Here is a 23599-nt window from a genome sequence, read left to right on the forward strand (position 1 = left end):
TCGAAACATGAAATACTGGATGAACTCCTGCCAAGCTGGGAGGTAAGGCTAGCTCATAAGCAACCTCCCCAACACGCGTCAATATCTCAAAAGGGCCAATAAACCTCGTACTCAGCTTCCCTCTCTTCCTAAACCTCACAACGCCCTTCATAGGCGAGACCCAAAACAGAACCCGCTCTCCAACCATATAGGAAACATCGTGAACCTTCCGGTTCGCGTAACTCTTCTGTTTGGACTGGGTTGTACGGAGTCTATCCTGAATCCCCTTAACCTTCTCCAAAGCATCCTGAACCAAGTCTGTGCCCAATAGTCTGGCCTCATCCGTCTCAAACCAACCCACCGGAAATCTACAACGCCTACCATATAAAGCCTCATACGGTGCCATCTGAATGCTGGACAAATAGTTGTTGTTGTAAGCAAACTCCGCCAATGGCAAGAATTGATCCCAAGACCCTCCAAACTCAATCACACACGTACGAAGCATATCCTCAAGAATCTGAATAGTGCGCTTGGACTGTCCGTCTGTTTGAGGGTGAAATATTGTACTCAACTCTACCCGAGTACCTAACTTATGCTGTGCAGCCCTCCAGAGCCGTGATGTGAACTTGGTACCTCTATCTGAAATGATGGAAACTGGAATACCACGCAGACGAATAATCTCCCGGATATAAATCTCCGCCAACCGCTCTAAAGAATACGTAGTACACACAGGAATGAAATGAGCGGACTTGGTCAGCCGATCCACAATCACCCAAATAGTATCAAATTTCTTCAAAGTCTGTGGGAGCCCAACTACAAAGTCCATGGTGATCCGCTCCCACTTCCACTCCGGAATCTCTATCTGCTGAAGCAACCCACCCAGTCTCTGGTGCTCATACTTCACCTGGTGACAATTGAGACACCGAGCTACAAATCCAACTATATCTTTCTTCATCCGCCTCCACCAATAGTGTTGCCTCATATCCTGATACATCTTCGTGGCACCCAGATGAATGGAATACTGCGAGCTATATGCCTCCTCCAGAATCAACTCCCGAAGCCCCTCAACATTGGGTACACAAATCCGACCCTGCATCCTCAATACCCCAACGTAACCAATGGTCACATTTCTAGCATCACCGTGCTAAACCTTGTCCTTGAGGACAAGCAAATGAGAGTCATCATACTGTCGCTCCCTGATACGATCAAATAAAGAAGACCGAGAAACCACGCAAGCTAGAACCTGACTGGGATCCAAAAGATTCAATCTCACAAACTGGCTGGCTAAGGCCTGAATATCCATCGCCATAGGCCTCTCTGATGCTGGTAAATAAGCCAAACTCCCTAAACTCTCTGCCCAGTGACTAAAAGCATCGGCCACCACATTGGCCTTGCCCGGGTGATACAAAATAGTGATATCATAGTCCTTTAGCAACTCCAACCACCTCCTCTGGCGCAAATTTAGATCCTTTTGCTTAAACTAGTGCTACAAGATCCGATGGTCAGTATAAATCTCACAGGGAGCCCCGTATAAATAATGGTGCCAAATCTTCAGAGCGTGAACAATGGCAACTAACTCAAGGTCGTGGACAGGGTAGTTCTTCTATGTATCTTCAACTATTTGGACGCATAGGAAATCACCCTACCATCCTGCATCAACACTGCTCCGAGGCCAACCCTGGAGGCATCACAATAGACTGTATAAGACCTTGAACCTGTAGGCAGTATCAAAATTGGGGTTGTGGTCAAAGCTGTCTTGAGATTTTGAAAGCTCGCCTCACACTCATCCGTCCACTGAAACGGAGCACCCTTCTGGGTCAATCTGGTCATAGGGGCTGCAATCGATGAAAACCCCTCCACAAAAAGACGGTAGTAACCCGCCAAACCAAGGAAACTGCAGATCTCTATAGCTGAGGATGGTCTGGGCCAACTCTACACGACCCATATCTTTTTCGGATCCACCTGAATGCCTCACTCGATACCACGTGGCCTAAGAATTCCACTGAATCCAACCAAAACTCACATTTTGAGAATTTAGCATATAACTTCTTCTCTCTCAGAGTCTGAAGCACAATCCTCAGGTACTGCTCATGATCTTCCCGACTCCGGGAATACACTAGAATATCATCAATAAAGACAATGATGAACGAGTCAAGATACGGCCGAAACACACTGTGCATCAAATGCATAAAGGCTGCTGGGGCATTGGTCAACCCAAATGACATAACAAGGAACTCGTAATGACCATACCGAGTCCTGAAAGCAGTCTTCGGGATATCTGGCTCCCGGATCTTCAACTGATGGTAACCTGAGCGTAAATCAATCTTAGAAAACACATGTGCACCTTGAAGTTGGTCAAACAGATCATCAATATGAGGCAAAGGATAACGGTTCTTCACGGTTACCTTGTTCAACTGGCGATAATCAATACACATCCGCATAGAACCATCTTTTTTCTTCACAAACAAGACAGGAGCACCCCAAGGTGATACACTAGGCCTAATAAAACCCTTATCGAGCAATTCTTGTAACTGATCTTTCAACTCCTTCAACTTAGGAGGAGCCATACGATACGGAGGAATAGAAATGGGCTGAGTGCCCGGCAACAGATCAATGCCAAAATCAATATCTCTATCAGGCGGCATGCCTAGAAGGTCAACTGGAAACACATCGAGAAAGTCCCGTACTACTAGAACTGAATCAACTGAAGGGGTATCAATACTGACATCTCTCACATATGCTAAATATGCGTCACACCCCTTCTCAACCATACATTGAGCTTTAAGAAAAGAAATGACTCTACTGGGGGTGTAATCTAAGGTACCCCTCCACTCAACACGCGGTACACCTAGCATAGCCAGCATCACGGTTTTGGCATGGCAATCAAGAATAGCATAATGGGGCGACAACCAGTCCATGCCCAAGATAATATCAAAATCAATCATGCTGAGTAACAATAAATCGGCTCTGGTCTCAAAACCACTAAGAGCAACCAAACACGACAGATAAACGTGGTCCACAACGAGAAAATCTCCCACAGGAGTAGAAACATAAACAGGGAAACTCAAAGAATCCCGAGATACCCCCAAATGTGAAGCAAAATAAGAAGAGACATAAGAATAAGTAGATCCTAGATCGAATAGAACCGATGCATCTCTGTGACAAACCAATATAATACCTATAATGACAGAGTCGGAGGCAACAGCCTCGGTACGGGCAGGAAGGGCATAGTATCGAGCCTGGCCTCCCCCTCTAGGGTGACCTTTACCTCCCCGACCTCCACCTCTAGCTGGCTGAGCAGGTGGGGTAGCAACTGGAGCTGTAACCATAGCCTGAGAACTCTGCGGGGTACGTTGTGGCTGGGAAGTCTGTGGAGGTGCACTCCTTCCAAGTCTAGGGCAATCCCTCACCACGTGGCGTGTGTCACCACACTCAAAAAAAGCTCTAGGAGGATGTGGTGACTGTGACTGGCTAGGGCCAGGTCTACTGGACTGACCTCTAAAAACACCCCGCACAGGAGGCGCGCTAGAAATCGAAGGTGCATAATACGGCTCCTGAGGCCTAGGAGGAGCTGGAGCACTGCTGGCTGCTGGAAGAGCTGAATGAATGAGGCAGCTTATATAACCCTTACCATGACGACCGAAAGCTGGGGTACGGGCACCAGAATAATGGCCCGACTCTCGAGACCTCTTGGCCTCCCTCTCCTATCTCTCCCTAGCATGCATACCCTCAATCCTCCTAGCAATGCTCACCACCTACTGATAAGAGATGTCCATCTCCAACTCATGAGCCATGCTAGACCTGATGCTGGGAATGAGCCCCTCAATAAACCGGCAAACCCTCTTGCAAACAGTGAAAACCAAGGCTGGTGCATGCCTAGCCAATCTGGTGTAACGGATTGCATACTCTGAAACAGTCATGATGCCCTGGCACAAATCCTTAAACTCTGCACACCACACGTTCCTGAGGCTCTTTGGAACAAACTCTCTCATGAACAGCTTTGAGAACTGAATCCAAGTCAGTGAAGCAGCCTCGTCTGGACTGTCTAACTCATAGGTGCGCCACCACTCATAGGCGGCTCCCCGAAGCTGGAAGGTAGTGAAGGAAACCCCGCTCGATCCTGATATACCTATAGTGCGAAGGATACGGTGGCACTCCTCCAGAAATCCCAAGGCATCATCTGATGCTAGTCCACTGAATACCGGAGGATCATACTTCTTAAACCTCTCAAGTCTTCGCTGCTCATCCTCTGAAGCAGCTGCCCCGTCCTCGGGCTGGACTGGCACAGCAGGCGATGCTAGAATGATCTCTGGGACCTTCTCAACATGCACTCGCTGCTCAGGACTGCGGGCAGCGGGAGTCTGTACTCCTCCCCCTGCCTGGGATGTGGCTGCAGCAAGGGGAAACAACCCTGCCTGAGCCAAGGTGGTGTACATACTCATGAACTATGCCAGAGTCTCCTAGAGAGCTGGAGTGGTAGTAGCAGTAGGCGTGTCAGGTGCCTGGACTCCGGCTGGATCCACTGGTGGTACCTCGGCGGCAGCTCGCGCAGGTGCTCTGGCTGCACCACGTGCGTATCCTCGGCCTCTACCCTGGCCCCGGCCTCTAACGGCTGCAGTAGGGGCGCGGGTGCCTGATCGTCTCGGGTAGCACGTGTCCTCACCATCTATGAGAGAATAGAAGACAGAAGTTTAGAATTGTGATGTCAAAAATTATCGCACGACAAGGAAATCAAATGAAGGTGAATTTTCCTAACAGTTACATAGCCTCTCGTAGATAAGTACAGACGTCTCCGTACCTATCAGCGAGACTCTAATAAACCGGCTTGTGATCCATGACTCCTATGAACCTAGAGCTCTGATACCAACTTGTGACGACCCTGGTTCGCCCTCCATGAACTATCGTGACGGCACCTAGTCTCTACGACTAGGTAAGCCTAACTTTGCGGAAGATAACCAAACTTGCGGAAGTAAAACAATTTAAAAACAGAAATAAAGCAATAACAATGTGTAAATGTGCCGCTCGGCATACACCATGTTTAACTCTTAATACCAAATATAAATCCAAGACCCGGAAACCCATGAATCACAAGCTAAGAAAAACAATACTACATGGCTCTAACTCCGGAATTTCTAATGAAGAACAGAGAAGTACAGAAGGGCTAAATAATAAAAGCAAGAATAGAAAGGGACTTCTTGGTCTGCGGACGCAGCAGATGTACCTCGGAGTCTCTAAGCAGTCGCCCCCCTCAACGATAGTAGGCCTGATTAGCGGTACCTGGATTTGCACATGAAAAACATGCGCAGAAGGGGCATGAGTATACCACAGCGGTACTCAGTAAGTGCCAAGCCTAACCTCGGTTGGGTAGTGACAAGGAAGGTCAGGGCCCTACTGAGGTAAATAATAATAAGAATGATAGGATAAGATAAACAGTATAATTGAGAATCCACAGTAAGAACCTATACAGTATGATAAGAGTACAATAACGGAAATAGATGTAAGGGCATAACACAAGGAAAAACATCGCTCACAGCAAAGATAACAACCGGGGATCTCTTGGTATCCTCAATATGAACACTAGGGATCTCTTGGTATCACGAGGATCTCTTGGTATCCTTAATATATATGCTAGGGATCTCTTGATATCCCGAGGATCTCTTGGTATCCTCAATAAATACATTAGGGATCTCTTGGTATCCCGAGGATCTCTTGGTATCCTCAATATGAACACTAGGTATCTCTTGGTATCCTCAATATATATGACAGGGATCTCTTGGTATCCCGAGGATCTGTTGGTATCCTCAATAAATACACTAGGGATCTCTTGGTATCCCGCACCTCAGTCCAGATCATAAATACGTACAGGTGATTTCCCGGGATGTCGTCCCGTAGTCCTATTGTAAAATACACAGCAACAACCAGATCATAAATACGTACAGGGGATCTCCCTGGATGCCGTCCCGTAGTCCCAAAGTAAAGCACACAGTAACAACACAAGAATACCCAATTAAGCTAAATTTCGTACCAAGTAAGCAGTTAATCCTAGCCTAACATGCTGCACATAATGCAATTAAGGCAGTTTAAGCAAATAGGCAATTAGGTCAACTAAACATGTTTCTCTAAACTAGCAACAGGCTAAATTCACAAGTAGAATAAAACAGGAAAAAGAACTCAATTGAAATACTTAAGGAAAAATCGGATTTACAAAAATTTGCTCAAGTACGCGCTCGTCACCTCACGTACAAGGCATTTTAATTATCAAATATATCATATCCTAAGGGGAAGGTCCCCCACACAAGGTTAGACAAGCCACTTACCTCGAACCGGTTCCAAAATCAACTTGAAACCACACGTTTGCCAAGAGTATCCGACTCCAAATGGCCCAAATCTATTCAATTCAATTACATATCGTAAATAACATCTCAAGCAACTGATTCCATGATTTAATTCAAAGCTAAGACGCGAAATTAGGTAAAATGACCAAAACGCCCCTCAGGCCAACGTCTCAGAACCAGGTGAAATTAACATTTTTACAACCTTCGTACTCTCACGAATCTAACCATATAAGAATCTCTCAAATCGGATGTCAACAACCTATTCAAAACTCAATAATTCGGCCTAAGAATTTCTTCCAATTTTTCCCAATTTTTAATCCCCAATACGAATTTAGATGATAAAATTAACTATAGATTGATGGAATATAACTAGAAAGGGGTAAAGAATCGTTACCCAATGATCTCCTCTTCAAATCCCTCTCAAAATCGCCCTCTCTCGAGCTTCAATTTGATTTTTCTAACTTTTGAAACTAAACCCTTGAATTTCATATTTCAGCCTAGTGATTTCCGCATCTGCGGTCCCGCTTCTGCGAAACATTGGTCGCATCTGCGACTTTCATTAAATGGCATAGGAGCCACATCTGCGGTACTACTTTCGCAGATACGAAACCGCATCTGCGGTGGAACTTCCGCATCTGCAGACACTGAAGGGACACCCAAATTCCGCTTCTGCGATCTCCTAAACCGCATCTGCGGTCCCTAAACCACAGATGCAGAAATACCAGAAGCAGCAAAAATCTGTAACTCTTCAACTTTAAAATTCTTTCGTCAACCATCTGAAATCACCCCGAGGCCTCCGGGACCTCAACCAAAAGCACCAATATCACCTAATACCTTATTCAAACTTGTACCAATCCTTAAAACACCTAAAACAACATCGGAAACTCGAATTAATCAAGGATTTAAGCCTAAGAACTCCAATTTTCCTCAAAATATGCTTTTGATCAACAACCTAACCAAACCACGTCCGAATGACCTAAAATTTTACACACACATCCCAAATGACATGACGGAACTACTGCAACTTCCGGAATTCCATTCCGACCCTCGGATCAAAATCTCACTATCGGACCGGAAACTTCAAAAAAATATCTTCAGTATTTCAAGCCTAAATTAGCTACGGACCTCCAAAACACATTCTGAACACGCTCCCAACCCCAAATCACCTAACGGAGCTAACGGAACCATTAGATTTCTATTCCGGGGTCGTCTTCACACTGTTCCGACTACGAACAACATTCCAACACTTAAGCTCTCATTTATGGACTAAGTGTCCCAAAACTCTCCGAAACTCAAAACCGAACATCTTGGCAAATCGAATTAGCAGAATTAAACTTGGGGAAGCAGTTAATAGGGGATTGGGGCGTTAATTCTTAAGACGGTCGGCTGGGTCGTCACATCCTCCTACACTTAAACATTCGTTCGTCCTTGAACAAGCATAGAGACATACCTGAAGTAGTGAAAAGATGAGGGTAACGGCTTCGCATATCCTGCTCGGTCTCCCAGGTCGCCTCTTCGACCGGCTAGCCCCGCCACTGAACCTTTACCGAAGAAATGTTCTTTGACCTCAACTTTCTAATCTGCCTGTCCAATATTGCCACCGGCTCCTCAACATAAGATAGATCCTTGTCCAACTGGATTGAACTGAAATCCAACACGTGCGACGGGTTGCTGTGATACCTCCGGAGCATCGAAACATGAAATACTGGATGAACTCCTGCCAAGCTGGGAGGTAAGGCTAGCTCATAAGCAACCTCCCCAACACGCGTCAATATCTCAAAAGGGCCAATAAACCTCGTACTCAGCTTCCCTCTCTTCCCAAACCTCACAACGCCCTTCATAGGCGAGACCCAAAACAGAACCCGCTCTCCAACCATATAGGAAACATCGTGAACCTTCCGGTTCGCGTAACTCTTCTGTTTGGACTGGGTTGTACGGAGTCTATCCTGAATCCCCTTAACCTTCTCCAAAGCATCCTGAACCAAGTCTGTGCCCAATAGTCTGGCCTCATCCGTCTCAAACCAACCCACCGGAAATCTACAACGCCTACCATATAAAGCCTCATACGGTGCCATCTGAATGCTGGACAAATAGTTGTTGTTGTAAGCAAACTCCGCCAATGGCAAGAATTGATCCCAAGACCCTCCAAACTCAATCACACACGTACGAAGCATATCCTCAAGAATCTGAATAGTGCGCTTGGACTGTCCGTCTGTTTGAGGGTGAAATATTGTACTCAACTCTACCCGAGTACCTAACTTATGCTGTGCAGCCCTCCAGAGCCGTGATGTGAACTTGGTACCTCTATCTGAAATGATGGAAACTGGAATACCACGCAGACGAATAATCTCCCGGATATAAATCTCCGCCAACCGCTCTAAAGAATACGTAGTACACACAGGAATGAAATGAGCGGACTTGGTCAGCCGATCCACAATCACCCAAATAGTATCAAATTTCTTCAAAGTCTGTGGGAGCCCAACTACAAAGTCCATGGTGATCCGCTCCCACTTCCACTCCGGAATCTCTATCTGCTGAAGCAACCCACCCAGTCTCTGGTGCTCATACTTCACCTGGTGACAATTGAGACACCGAGCTACAAATCCAACTATATCTTTCTTCATCCGCCTCCACCAATAGTGTTGCCTCATATCCTGATACATCTTCGTGGCACCCAGATGAATGGAATACTGCGAGCTATATGCCTCCTCCAGAATCAACTCCCGAAGCCCCTCAACATTGGGTACACAAATCCGACCCTGCATCCTCAATACCCCAACGTAACCAATGGTCACATTTCTAGCATCACCGTGCTAAACCTTGTCCTTGAGGACAAGCAAATGAGAGTCATCATACTGTCGCTCCCTGATACGATCAAATAAAGAAGACCGAGAAACCACGCAAGCTAGAACCTGACTGGGATCCAAAAGATTCAATCTCACAAACTGGCTGGCTAAGGCCTGAATATCCATCGCCATAGGCCTCTCTGATGCTGGTAAGTAAGCCAAACTCCCTAAACTCTCTGCCCAGTGACTAAAAGCATCGGCCACCACATTGGCCTTGCCCGGGTGATACAAAATAGTGATATCATAGTCCTTTAGCAACTCCAACCACCTCCTCTGGCGCAAATTTAGATCCTTTTGCTTAAACTAGTGCTACAAGATCCGATGGTCAGTATAAATCTCACAGGGAGCCCCGTATAAATAATGGTGCCAAATCTTCAGAGCGTGAACAATGGAAACTAACTCAAGGTCGTGGACAGGGTAGTTCTTCTATGTATCTTCAACTATTTGGACGCATAGGAAATCACCCTACCATCCTGCATCAACACTGCTCCGAGGCCAACCCTGGAGGCATCACAATAGACTGTATAAGACCTTGAACCTGTAGGCAGTATCAAAATTGGGGTTGTGGTCAAAGCTGTCTTGAGATTCTGAAAGCTCGCCTCACACTCATCCGTCCACTGAAACGGAGCACCCTTCTGGGTCAATCTGGTCATAGGGGCTGCAATCGATGAAAACCCCTCCACAAAAAGACGGTAGTAACCCGCCAAACCAAGGAAACTGCAGATCTCTATAGCTGAGGATGGTCTGGGCCAACTCTACACGACCCATATCTTTTTCGGATCCACCTGAATGCCTCACTCGATACCACGTGGCCTAAGAATTCCACTGAATCCAACCAAAACTCACATTTTGAGAATTTAGCATATAACTTCTTCTCTCTCAGAGTCTGAAGCACAATCCTCAGGTACTGCTCATGATCTTCCCGACTCCGGGAATACACTAGAATATCATCAATAAAGACAATGATGAACGAGTCAAGATACGGCCGAAACACACTGTGCATCAAATGCATAAAGGCTGCTGGGGCATTGGTCAACCCAAATGACATAACAAGGAACTCGTAATGACCATACCGAGTCCTGAAAGCAGTCTTCGGGATATCTGGCTCCCGGATCTTCAACTGATGGTAACCTGAGCGTAAATCAATCTTAGAAAACACATGTGCACCTTGAAGTTGGTCAAACAGATCATCAATATGAGGCAAAGGATAACGGTTCTTCACGGTTACCTTGTTCAACTGGCGATAATCAATACACATCCGCATAGAACCATCTTTTTTCTTCACAAACAAGACAGGAGCACCCCAAGGTGATACACTAGGCCTAATAAAACCCTTATCGAGCAATTCTTGTAACTGATCTTTCAACTCCTTCAACTTAGGAGGAGCCATACGATACGGAGGAATAGAAATGGGCTGAGTGCCCGGCAACAGATCAATGCCAAAATCAATATCTCTATCAGGCGGCATGCCTAGAAGGTCAACTGGAAACACATCGAGAAAGTCCCGTACTACTAGAACTGAATCAACTGAAGGGGTATCAATACTGACATCTCTCACATATGCTAAATATGCGTCACACCCCTTCTCAACCATACATTGAGCTTTAAGAAAAGAAATGACTCTACTGGGGGTGTAATCTAAGGTACCCCTCCACTCAACACGCGGTACACCTAGCATAGCCAGCATCACGGTTTTGGCATGGCAATCAAGAATAGCATAATGGGGCGACAACCAGTCCATGCCCAAGATAATATCAAAATCAATCATGCTGAGTAACAATAAATCGGCTCTGGTCTCAAAACCACTAAGAGCAACCAAACACGACAGATAAACGTGGTCCACAACGAGAAAATCTCCCACAGGAGTAGAAACATAAACAGGGAAACTCAAAGAATCCCGAGATACCCCCAAATGTGAAGCAAAATAAGAAGAGACATAAGAATAAGTAGATCCTAGATCGAATAGAACCGATGCATCTCTGTGACAAACCAATATAATACCTATAATGACAGAGTCGGAGGCAACAGCCTCGGTACGGGCAGGAAGGGCATAGTATCGAGCCTGGCCTCCCCCTCTAGGGTGACCTTTACCTCCCCGACCTCCACCTCTAGCTGGCTGAGCAGGTGGGGTAGCAACTGGAGCTGTAACCATAGCCTGAGAACTCTGCGGGGTACGTTGTGGCTGGGAAGTCTGTGGAGGTGCACTCCTTCCAAGTCTAGGGCAATCCCTCACCACGTGGCGTGTGTCACCACACTCAAAAAAAGCTCTAGGAGGATGTGGTGACTGTGACTGGCTAGGGCCAGGTCTACTGGACTGACCTCTAAAAACACCCCGCACAGGAGGCGCGCTAGAAATCGAAGGTGCATAATACGGCTCCTGAGGCCTAGGAGGAGCTGGAGCACTGCTGGCTGCTGGAAGAGCTGAATGAATGAGGCAGCTTATATAACCCTTACCATGACGACCGAAAGCTGGGGTACGGGCACCAGAATAATGGCCCGACTCTCGAGACCTCTTGGCCTCCCTCTCCTATCTCTCCCTAGCATGCATACCCTCAATCCTCCTAGCAATGCTCACCACCTACTGATAAGAGATGTCCATCTCCAACTCATGAGCCATGCTAGACCTGATGCTGGGAATGAGCCCCTCAATAAACCGGCAAACCCTCTTGCAAACAGTGAAAACCAAGGCTGGTGCATGCCTAGCCAATCTGGTGTAACGGATTGCATACTCTGAAACAGTCATAATGCCCTGGCACAAATCCTTAAACTCTGCACACCACACGTTCCTGAGGCTCTTTGGAACAAACTCTCTCATGAACAGCTTTGAGAACTGAATCCAAGTCAGTGAAGCAGCCTCGTCTGGACTGTCTAACTCATAGGTGCGCCACCACTCATAGGCGGCTCCCCGAAGCTGGAAGGTAGTGAAGGAAACCCCGCTCGATCCTGATATACCTATAGTGCGAAGGATACGGTGGCACTCCTCCAGAAATCCCAAGGCATCATCTGATGCTAGTCCACTGAATACCGGAGGATCATACTTCTTAAACCTCTCAAGTCTTCGCTGCTCATCCTCTGAAGCAGCTGCCCCGTCCTCGGGCTGGACTGGCACAGCAGGCGGTGCTAGAATGATCTCTGGGACCTTCTCAACATGCACTCGCTGCTCAGGACTGCGGGCAGCGGGAGTCTGTACTCCTCCCCCTGCCTGGGATGTGGCTGCAGCAAGGGGAAACAACCTTGCCTGAGCCAAGGTGGTGTACATACTCATGAACTATGCCAGAGTCTCCTAGAGAGCTGGAGTGGTAGTAGCAGTAGGCGTGTCAGGTGCCTGGACTCCGGCTGGATCCACTGGTGGTACCTCGGCGGCAGCTCGCGCAGGTGCTCTGGCTGCACCACGTGCGTATCCTCGGCCTCTACCCTGGCCCCGGCCTCTAACGGCTGCAGTAGGGGCGCGGGTGCCTGATCGTCTCGGGTAGCACGTGTCCTCACCATCTATGAGAGAATAGAAGACAGAAGTTTAGAATTGTGATGTCAAAAATTATCGCACGACAAGGAAATCAAATGAAGGTGAATTTTCCTAACAGTTACATAGCCTCTCGTAGATAAGTACAGACGTCTCCGTACCTATCAGCGAGACTCTAATAAACCGGCTTGTGATCCATGACTCCTATGAACCTAGAGCTCTGATACCAACTTGTGACGACCCTGGTTCGCCCTCCATGAACTATCGTGACGGCACCTAGTCTCTACGACTAGGTAAGCCTAACTTTGCGGAAGATAACCAAACTTGCGGAAGTAAAACAATTTAAAAACAGAAATAAAGCAATAACAATGTGTAAATGTGCCGCTCGGCATACACCATGTTTAACTCTTAATACCAAATATAAATCCAAGACCCGGAAACCCATGAATCACAAGCTAAGAAAAACAATACTACATGGCTCTAACTCCGGAATTTCTAATGAAGAACAGAGAAGTACAGAAGGGCTAAATAATAAAAGCAAGAATAGAAAGGGACTTCTTGGTCTGCGGACGCAGCAGATGTACCTCGGAGTCTCTAAGCAGTCGCCCCCCTCAACGATAGTAGGCCTGATTAGCGGTACCTAGATTTGCACATGAAAAACATGCGCAGAAGGGGCATGAGTATACCACAGCGGTACTCAGTAAGTGCCAAGCCTAACCTCGGTTGGGTAGTGACAAGGAAGGTCAGGGCCCTACTGAGGTAAATAATAATAAGAATGATAGGATAAGATAAACAGTATAATTGAGAATCCACAGTAAGAACCTATACAGTATGATAAGAGTACAATAACGGAAATAGATGTAAGGGCATAACACAAGGAAAAACATCGCTCACAGCAAAGATAACAACCGGGGATCTCTTGGTATCCTCAATATGAACACTAGGGATCTCTTGGTATCACGAGGATCTCTTGGTATCCTTAATATATATGCTAGGGATCTCTTGATATCCCGAGGATCTCTTGGTATCCTCAATAAATACATTAGGGATCTCTTGGTATCCCGAGGATCTCTTGGTATCCTCAATATGAACACTAGGTATCTCTTGGTATCCTCAATATATATGACAGGGATCTCTTGGTATCCCGAGGATCTGTTGGTATCCTCAATAAATACACTAGGGATCTCTTGGTATCCCGCACCTCAGTCCAGATCATAAATACGTACAGGTGATTTCCCGGGATGTCGTCCCGTAGTCCTATTGTAAAATACATAGAAACAACCATATCATAAATACGTACATGGGATCTCCCGGGATGTCGTCCCGTAGTCCCAAAGTAAAGCACACAACAGCAACACAAGAATACCCAATTAAGCTAAATTTCGTACCAAGTAAGCAGTTAATCCTAGCCTAACATGCTCCACATAATGCAATTACGTCAGTTTAAGCAAATAGGCAATTAGGTCAACTAAACATGCTTCTCTAAACTAGCAACAGGCTAAATTCACAAGTAGAATAAAACAGGAAAAAAAACTCAATTGAAATACTTAAGGAAAAGCCGGATTTTCAACAATTTGCTCAGGTACGCGCTCGTCACCTCACGTACAAGACATTTCAATTATCAAATATATCATATCCTAAGGGGAAAGTCCCCCACACAAGGTTAGACAAGTCACTGACCTCAAACCAGCTCCAAAATCAACTCGAAACCACACGTTTGCCATGGGTATCTGACTCCAAATGGTCCAAATCTATTCAATTCAATTACATATCATAAATAACATCTCAAACAACTGATTCTACGATTTAATTCAAAGCTAAGACGCGAAATTAGGTAAAATGACCAAAACACCCCTCAGGCCAACCTCTCGGAACCGGGTGAAATTAGTATTTTCAGAAACCTCGTACTTTCACGAGTCTAACCATATACAAATCTCTCAAATCAGATGTCAACAACCCATTCAAAACTCAATAATTCGGCCTAAAAAGTTTCTTCCAATTTTTTCCAATATTTAATCCCCAATACGAATTTAGATGATGAAATTAACTATAGATTGATGGAATATAACTAGAAAGGGGTAAATAATCGTTACCCAATGATCTCCTCTTCAAATCCCTCTCAAAATCGCCCTCTCCCGAGCTCCAATTTGATTTTTCTAACTTTTGAAACTAAATCCTTGAATTTTATATTTCAGCCCAGTGATTTCCGCATCTGCGGTCCCGCTTCTGCGGAACATTAGTTGCATCTGCGACTTTCATTAAATGGCACAGGAGCCGCATCTGCGGTACTACTTTCGCAGATGCGAAACCGCATCTGCGGTGGAACTTTCACATCTGCGGACACTGAAGGGACACCCAAATTCCGCTTCTGCGGTCTCCTATGCCGCATCTGCGGTCCCCAAACCGCAGACGCAGAAATACCAAAAGCAGCAAAAATCTGCAACTCTTCAACTTTAAAATTCTTCTGTCAACCATCCGAAATTATCCCGAGACCTCCGGGACCTCAACCAAAAGCACTAATATCACCTAATACCTGTACCAATCCTTAAAACACCTAAAACAACATCGGAAACTCGAATTAATCAAGAATTTAAGCCTAAGAACTTCAATTTTCCTCAAAATACGCTTTCGATCAAAAACCTAACCAAACCACGTCCGAATGACCTGAAATTTTACACACACATCCCAAATGACATGACGGAACTACTGCAACTTCCGGAATTCCATTCCGACCCTCGGATCAAAATCTCACTATCGGACCGGAAACTTCAAAAAAAAATAAACTTCGGTATTTCAAGCCTAAATTAGCTACGGACCTCCAAAATACATTCCGAACACGCCCCCAACCCCGAAATCACCTAACGGAGCTAACGGAACTATTGGTTATCCATTCCGAGACCGTCTTCACACTGTTCCAACTACAAACAACTTTCCAAACACTTATCCTTTGTTGGAGGGGTTACATTCGTTTACTCATGATGGTGAATGGACTCTTTGGTTCTTTCGGTGGAGTATTGTGTTGCTAGGTTTTGGGACGACTGCCAACTCCTGAAAAGTCAGTCCCAATGAAAACATTCCTTCTCCTCCTGGTTTTCTTTTTGTTGATATCTACACTAAAACAAACTTTTAACAAAATGAAAGAGAATGAAGTTAGTGATACAATAGTAATGGGGACACTATTTCAGTCCCAGAGCACATTCCTGTAGGGGCGTGTAGAGTGATTTTTTCACTTTTAGCCTGCGTTTGAAACTATTTATATTCGTTGGTCGAAAAATTGTATAAAATTTGTATATAACATACAAAATATACATACATAAAAAAATATTTATAAAAAATATACAATTTTTGGCTATTATTTTGAAAACGGTTATATAATATCATTTTTCCATGCGAAATATTTGTTTGTAGCAATATATTGTTAGTGAATATCATATATTGTGCAAACCAAATTAAATAGATTAATAAAAAATTGAAAAGATTTAACTGTGTGATGGACCATTAACTATATTAACAAATTTCATTTGTTATCATATCATCAAAGAGATCTTCATCAATTGGAAGAATATAAAATGACCAATTAGAAATTTGGAAATTATAATACTATAGAGAAAAAAATCAGTAAATCAAAATGGTAACATCAAGTTATACTTCAAAACTAAATTTTATTGTTTTACTTATTGCGAGTTCTAAGTATAAAAATATCTTATCCTCCGTGGATTGGGGTATCTCGTTGGTTAATAGAACTATTTATTCAAAGAAATTGAAATTATTTCAAGATAGACCATGTAGAAATGGTTAACAAACAAATACCTATTAGTAACAAAATTTATACATACTTGTAGGGATGTTCATGATTTAGTTTGGATTGATTTTTCCTTAAAAAGAACCAAAGCAATTAAGTAGGTTTTTCAAATATTGAAATCAAACCGAATCAACTAAGTCGTTTTTTTTATTAATTTGGCTTTTGTTGGTTTTTTTAGGTTTTTGTCGGATTTTTCTTAAATATGAGATATATACTATGACTACATTCCAATATAACACTAAATCAATTACTCTTTGAGAAAATGTGTCATTTAGCAAGATATTTTGATGAAAATTGAATTAAATAGTAATGAGTAATTTAAAGACTCAATTAAAGACAAGTTAGTTTTAACATGAAATAGATTTTTGAACTTAGCAAAATAAGACTATCAATCGAACTAGAATGTAAAATAACTATATTATTATAAAGGCAAAAAACTAGACTATCAACTAAGAGTGCAAATGAATTTTTTTTTTTTGGTTAACTAGATACTTATATATATACTAGTTTTTCGGCACGTGCGTTGCACGTGTATGCCGAATCAGGTGTTAACAATTTGAAAGAAAAATAATATCAATAATATTAAATAAAGTCTTGAGTAAAATTATATATTGAAGAATAAAGAATAGGTTTTTGCGAATGATCAATGTGAATTGTATTATGACTAATTTGTCTAGGTCAATATGATAGGATATCGTCCGAACCTACGGAGCAACAACAAACTCAGTATAATCCCATAAATAGGGTCTGACGAGGGTATAATGTATGCAAATCATACCTCCACTTTGAAGAATGCAGAGAGACAATTTTCGGTGTGAACCTACGGAGATGAACAATAATGATTTAATAAGATATATATGGCTTTTTACTATTTTTACTTATCATTCTATTTTAGTATAATGGAGTCTTAGTAAACCATTCTAAAGCCTACCCTCTAGCCCGTCAGGCTTTTCCGGACTTATCTCGCCGGCGAAATTCTATTATTTGTCCTACATCCTATGAGCCCTAAGTAGACCAAGCTTCCTTAGCATATTGAGCCTACCGATTCAAGAGAACAGAGGCTAGCTATAATAGTATTTATTCTCTTTTCGAGGGAGATCCTTTCTAGAAGTTGTTCATCTATGAATTAGTGATCCAACTGGGCTTCTTACGTATGAATTCGTGTTCTAAGTATGGGTTCTTGCTCTCTGTCCATAAAGGAAGAAGAAGGCAAGATTAAGTCATTTAGTAGTTTTTTATTTTTATTCTGCCTTCATCATGCCTAACATGTAAAAACTATTCGATATTCATGTTGTATGTTTCAACCCACAAAATTGATCCAAACTTGCTACAAACCGTCGAAACACCACACCAAAAATTAATACTAACTAATAGCAAACAAAAGCAATTATGGATAATGTCACGATCCTAAAACCCGACCCGTCATGATGGCGCCTATCGTGAAACTAGGCCAGCCTTAACTCAACAATCAACATGATAATAATAAGTTTGAAAATATTTACGGAAGCTTTTAATAGTTAAGGAACTATTTGAAACATAAGAAATTTATTGAAATAGATACAATCCAACCCAAAACCGGGGTGTCACTGAGTGCATTAGCGTCTAAGGAAAATACATAGTCTATTATAATGTCTAAGGGAACAACTGAAATACAACTTGAAAATAAGGTGGAGAGCCAAGGTGTGCGAACGCTGTGCAGATACCTCAATAATTTCCTAAGTCAGAAGCCTCGATCAACCACCGTCATTGGATCCAAAGTGCCTGAATCTGTACATGAGGTGTAGGGGGTAACGTGAGTACACCAACTCAGTAAGTAACAAGCCCAACCTTTAGACTGATTGGTAGTGATGAACCCAACCTCCTCAAGGATAACAGAGAAATAATGTACAGAAATGTAGGCATGCTTTCAATTAAATAAACAGCTCGAATAGTAAAATAGAGCAAGTATGAACAAGGGAAATAAGTGTAACTCTTCTACATCTACAGTCAATGCACATATTGTATGAAATGCACCATGTTGAGTGTCTCATGTGCCCACAATCTCAAATGCTTGTCCGCTCAGAACTGTATATGGAGTGTACGGCCTAGGGAAGATCCATCCCGGAATATATACATCTCTGACAACAGTCACTCAGTACTGAGAAGGCCATTCCAGCCTATGGAGAAGATCCATCTCCAGATAATAATAACAACAACCTCACAACCACTCGGTACTGTATATGTCTCACAAGGCCCAGGGAAGATCCATCCCAAAATAAATACACATCAGAGACTAGCAGTCTCCAGTAACGAGGGACAGGCCAATCCAGCCATCATGGAGAAGATCCATCTCCAGATAATAAGTACTTCGGACAAGATCCATGTCCAGGGAAGGTCCATCCCTCAATAATATCAACTGCGCTTACTGGGGGTGTAAAGACTCCAGAGGGGCTCATCTTAGCCCAAGTGCTATGTCAAGCCAACGAAGGCATGATTAATATCTCGCAGCGGCATGTAGCCCGATCCTATACTGTCACTCAACATCAGGCTCTCGGCTTTACTCAGTCGTTACTCTTCAGTCTCACACACACGGGTTCAAAATGTCATGATACTAGCCCGAACAATGATATGATGTTTCAAATAACAATAATCGAGACTGAGGCATGATATAATATGCATGAACAGGACTGGGTATAGAATATCAATGAAGCTAATGATATGACAGCAAGAAATGACCTCTCAGGTTTCAACAGTATTGGCGTGAAGCCTTAACATGATAATCATGATATGCAGCTCATTAACTTAATCACATAATTACAACACAGATATCAGCAAGAAAGAGTCACTAAGTGGTTCCATAGAATGACCTAGGCCGCAATTCTCACGGTGCACGCCCACATGCCCGTTACTTGGCATTTGCATCACCTCAATAATAATCATAGAATACATAGTTCGGGGTTTTGAACCCTCAGAACCAAATTTGGAAGCGTTACTTACCTCAAGCCAAGCCAAACTCTAGCCCGCGACGCCCTTGCCTCTCGATTCAGCCTCTAAATGCCCCGAATCTAACCAAAATCAGAACCATAACGTCAATATATGCTAAGGGAACAAAGCCCACACGAAAATAATCAAATTACATCAAGAATCCCGAAATTGGTCAAACCCGACCCCGGGACCACGCCTCGGAATCCGATAAAAATTACATCAATAAAATCCTTATCCTCCCACGAGTCTATACATACCAAGAATATCAAAATCAGACCTCAAATGGCCCCTCAATCACCACTCAAAGCTCTCCAAAACTCAAGCTCTAATCTCCCAATTTTTTCTCTAATTCCCCCATTAATTTCATGATTATACCATGGAATAATTGTCACAAACAAAAGATACAAGGTCCAAGTAGCTTACCTTACTGAAAACACTTAAATTCCTTCTTGAAATTGAAGTCCCCAAGCTCCAACTCGGCCACAAATGGTGGGTAAAAGACTGAAATTCTCGAAGCGAGGTTTATATAGATTTTTCCCAGCATTTTCGCACCTGCGGGACCGCTTCTGCGCCTCATCTAACTGCTTCTGCGGTTTTCACTTAAAATCTCTTAACAGCATTTGCGACTACCTACCCGCACCTACGGTCACGCAGGTACGTTCCCTCCTCTGCACCTGCGGCTCCTGCCCTTTTCACTTGCGGCCACATCTGCGGCTGCTTCCTCACTCCTGCGGACGTCGCACCTGCGGTCCCCTAATCGCAGGTGCGGTTATAACAGAACCAGAAGCTTTAGCTGCATCTTTCAATTTCCAAACTTTCCGATAACCATCCGAAATCATCCCGAGGTCCCCGCGGCCTCATCCAAAAATATGAACAAGTCACATATCACTATCAAACTTATTCCAATCTTCGGAACACTTAAAACAACATCGAAACGCCAAATCACCCTCGGATTCAAGTTTAAGGATTATAAACTTCCGAATTCCGCAATCGATCCAAAAACCTATCAAACCTCATCTGAATGACCTAAAATTTTGCACACACGTCACAAATGACACAAGGACCTACTCTAATTTCTGGAACTCCATGCCGACCCTGATATCAAAATTTCCACTACCAACCAGAAGACGCCAAAATTTCAATTTCGCCAATTCCAGCCTAAATCTACCCCGGACCTCCAAAACACTTTCCGATCACGCTCTTAAGTCCCAAATGACCTAACGAAGCTATCCGAACCATAAAAACCAAATTTCGAGATCGTTCACTCACAAGTCAACTTCCGGTTGACTTTTCCAACTAAATGGCCAACTCAAGAGAGTAAATATCTCATAACACTCCAAACCCGAGCCAACCAACACGATACAATGAAATATAGTTGAACAAGACATAAAGAAGCAGAAATGGGGGAAACGGGGTTGAAATTCATAAAACGACCAGGCAGGTCGTTACATCCTCCCCACTTAATCATACGTTGGTCCTAGAACGTGCCCAGAGTTGTTCCGAAAATGATCAAATCGCTGTGTAACCTTACCATGCACATACCCGGGGGTGATCCCACGTGACCCTATCTCATATAGGTCTGATAGCACAATGTAACTAAAATTTCACAATCCAACCTAGACCATAAACCTTAGAACCAAATTTCCACTTCTGAAATTATCTATAAGATCAGAATCTCACATCTACACACCGAATAAATCTGAACACGCTGTAGCAAGCCATAAACACAATTCAAGATGGAAATTACAGGATATACCATACAACTCGAACACTCATAGTGAAAACTTTATATCACAGCAACTGCTCAAAATAACTGAATGCCGATAATAAACCTCTCATCAAACAAAGCCTCATTCCAACACTTTCGTACTGCCAATGATGAATAAAACACGTAGAGAATCATAGCCATTCCTCAGATTAACTAGTCGTGGAGCTCTCTCTCCTTCGGCAAGGACCATAGCAAATTTCTAAACCGAATCCCGATATTATCCTTCCAACATGCTGAAATCGAATCTGATAGTATTCATTATAGATCCCAATGACCTCATCTCATCCAACATAACTACTCTTGTGACATGACACATTGATGCAATCTAAATCCACAACTCGTGTGACTCGTACACCAATAAGCAACAGTCCAAATGTACTCAAATCATGGAAAGATGATTCAAATGAGAGAGTTGTACTGCAAGCTCACTAGTAACACCCCAACGCAATGCTGAGAACCCATCACACATCGTAGAACTAGAACACATGAATCTAACCCGAAGGATCATACCTCCACACAACCTCGCTACAATGCGCAACCTTATCCAAACACTGGTCCACAGGAAACACCTCAAGTCATTATGTTCAAAATAAAAAACCACATGCAATTTGATATCTAGAACCAAAAGCAAATCATCATAACCACTGCGAAGCAAATGACATAACACCACACAAACCCGAAAGGACACAATGATATGCCATCCACCGAGCAATACCCAATACTTTTCCCGCTCGAATTCCACTATGACACCCCAATAGAACCACACCGTACGTACTTATAACCAATAAATCATAACGCCCCGCAACACGAAAAGGTAACTCATAGATTACCCCAGAACACTAATAAGCTCAATAACAATCAAATCAACACATCCCTCAACACCAGAACTGAATCAGTGGTAGGAGTCTCTACACTGACATCCCTCACGAAAATCAAATAAGAAAGACAACCCTTCCCAATCATCCGCTGGGTCTTCAAAAATGAAAAATGACCCTTTTGGGAACATAATCCATCGAATCTCGCCACTCAATCAATGGCTTCCCCGGCATAGCCAACATCGCCGTCTTAGCGCAACAGTCCAGAATAACACGACACGGAGACAACCAGTCCATCCCCAATATCACATCAAAGTCTAACATACTAAGCAACAAAGGATCCATCCGAGTCTCCAAACCCCCGATAGTCACCACATAAGGCTGATACATGCGACCTACAACCACAACATAACATGTTATGAGAATTCCAATCTCTAAATCCATATAGTACACGAATCACCATATCTGATCCCAATTCTACCGCCTGAATATATAACACACCTCTAATACCCAATCGTTCCACGAGGGATACTCCTAAAACTCTTCTATGCCACCAAACAAGCTCGAATATCAACAGTTCATCAAATAGGAGAGTTCCACAATACAATGATGTATTATTAACTCAATCACATTGCCCTTTCTAAAATGCATGCCCTCATCAAGCATGCCAATTAGCAATATCATTTGCCTAATCACCTAAAACTTCCTATGCTGCCTAAGAATTTATGACTTTCCTTTCATAAATGAACCGTGACCTTTCACATGCCAATCTCAACCCTACACAACATACCGCATATACCATGCCATCCTATGACAAATATGAGAACTTCATAATCCATTTCGAGCCACAAGCAACTACGTACTCCACTAGCTAAGAACTTTCCATTTGATCCAATCTAGAAGAAAATTGCTATACATCACATGCTCCTCAAGCCAGTAGAAATTATGCATCTCTAACTGTGGTAGAAACCATCACGAACTCTCTGAATTCCATTTGCACAAAACCAAAATATCAGGACTGAATCCTTCTACCTCGACCAAGCTACACGAATCATCAAAAACCCAAGAGCATTGCCACGAACCACCTGTAAAAACTCATTACCTCATAAGCACCCAAAGGACTAATTATATCCCTTACCATGCCGATCTGGCCTACTACCAAGTTGTCTTATTTATCCAAGTTACTTCTAAATTTCCTTCAAATTGATATTTTCCTTTGCCATAATACTGCAATCCTCAACCCAGACTCACCACACGAGACTCAAGCATGAAACCGCACCGTCTAAGGCTCATAAGTTGCTGAATACTTTCTTAAATATTCTCAAAAGTACCACATTCGAAATACTCACCCTGAGAGACTTCCTGCGAATCTAAAGTCATTTCCTTCACCTTCCTGATACTGATGTGTAAAATCTATAATGATATAGAAATGCCACAAGTCCTGACACCCTCCAATGTAAACCTCAGTTTCTGGCCAAGTACACTTCCTGAAAATCTCCCACTATTACATGTAAGTCTTGAATCCATTAGAACCATTCTTGGGAGTCATCCACTCTACTCAGGTTTCAATTAGACTAATCAAATGAATCAAACCACCTGTGCCCCATTAGAACAACAATACCTATGGAAG

At 43.4% G+C, this 23599-nt stretch overlaps 1 protein-coding gene across 1 annotated transcript in view; it reads right to left on the reverse strand.

The window, feature by feature from the left end:
* Positions 1–1123: 1123 nt before the first annotated feature.
* Positions 1124–23599, reverse strand: part of LOC138879515 (uncharacterized) — a 28470-nt gene continuing 5994 nt past the window's right edge. The window contains exons 2-7 of the mRNA XM_070159132.1: positions 11785–12373; positions 10995–11139; positions 9134–9433; positions 3781–4358; positions 2991–3135; positions 1124–1429 (exon numbers count right to left, since the gene is read on the reverse strand). Of these exons, the coding sequence (XP_070015233.1) occupies positions 1124–1429; positions 2991–3135; positions 3781–4358; positions 9134–9433; positions 10995–11139; positions 11785–12373 (2063 nt within the window). The remainder of the gene's footprint in view (positions 1430–2990; positions 3136–3780; positions 4359–9133; positions 9434–10994; positions 11140–11784; positions 12374–23599) is intronic.

Source organism: Nicotiana sylvestris, chromosome 10 (genome assembly GCF_000393655.2).
Source record: "Nicotiana sylvestris chromosome 10, ASM39365v2, whole genome shotgun sequence".
Taxonomy (NCBI): domain Eukaryota; kingdom Viridiplantae; phylum Streptophyta; class Magnoliopsida; order Solanales; family Solanaceae; genus Nicotiana; species Nicotiana sylvestris.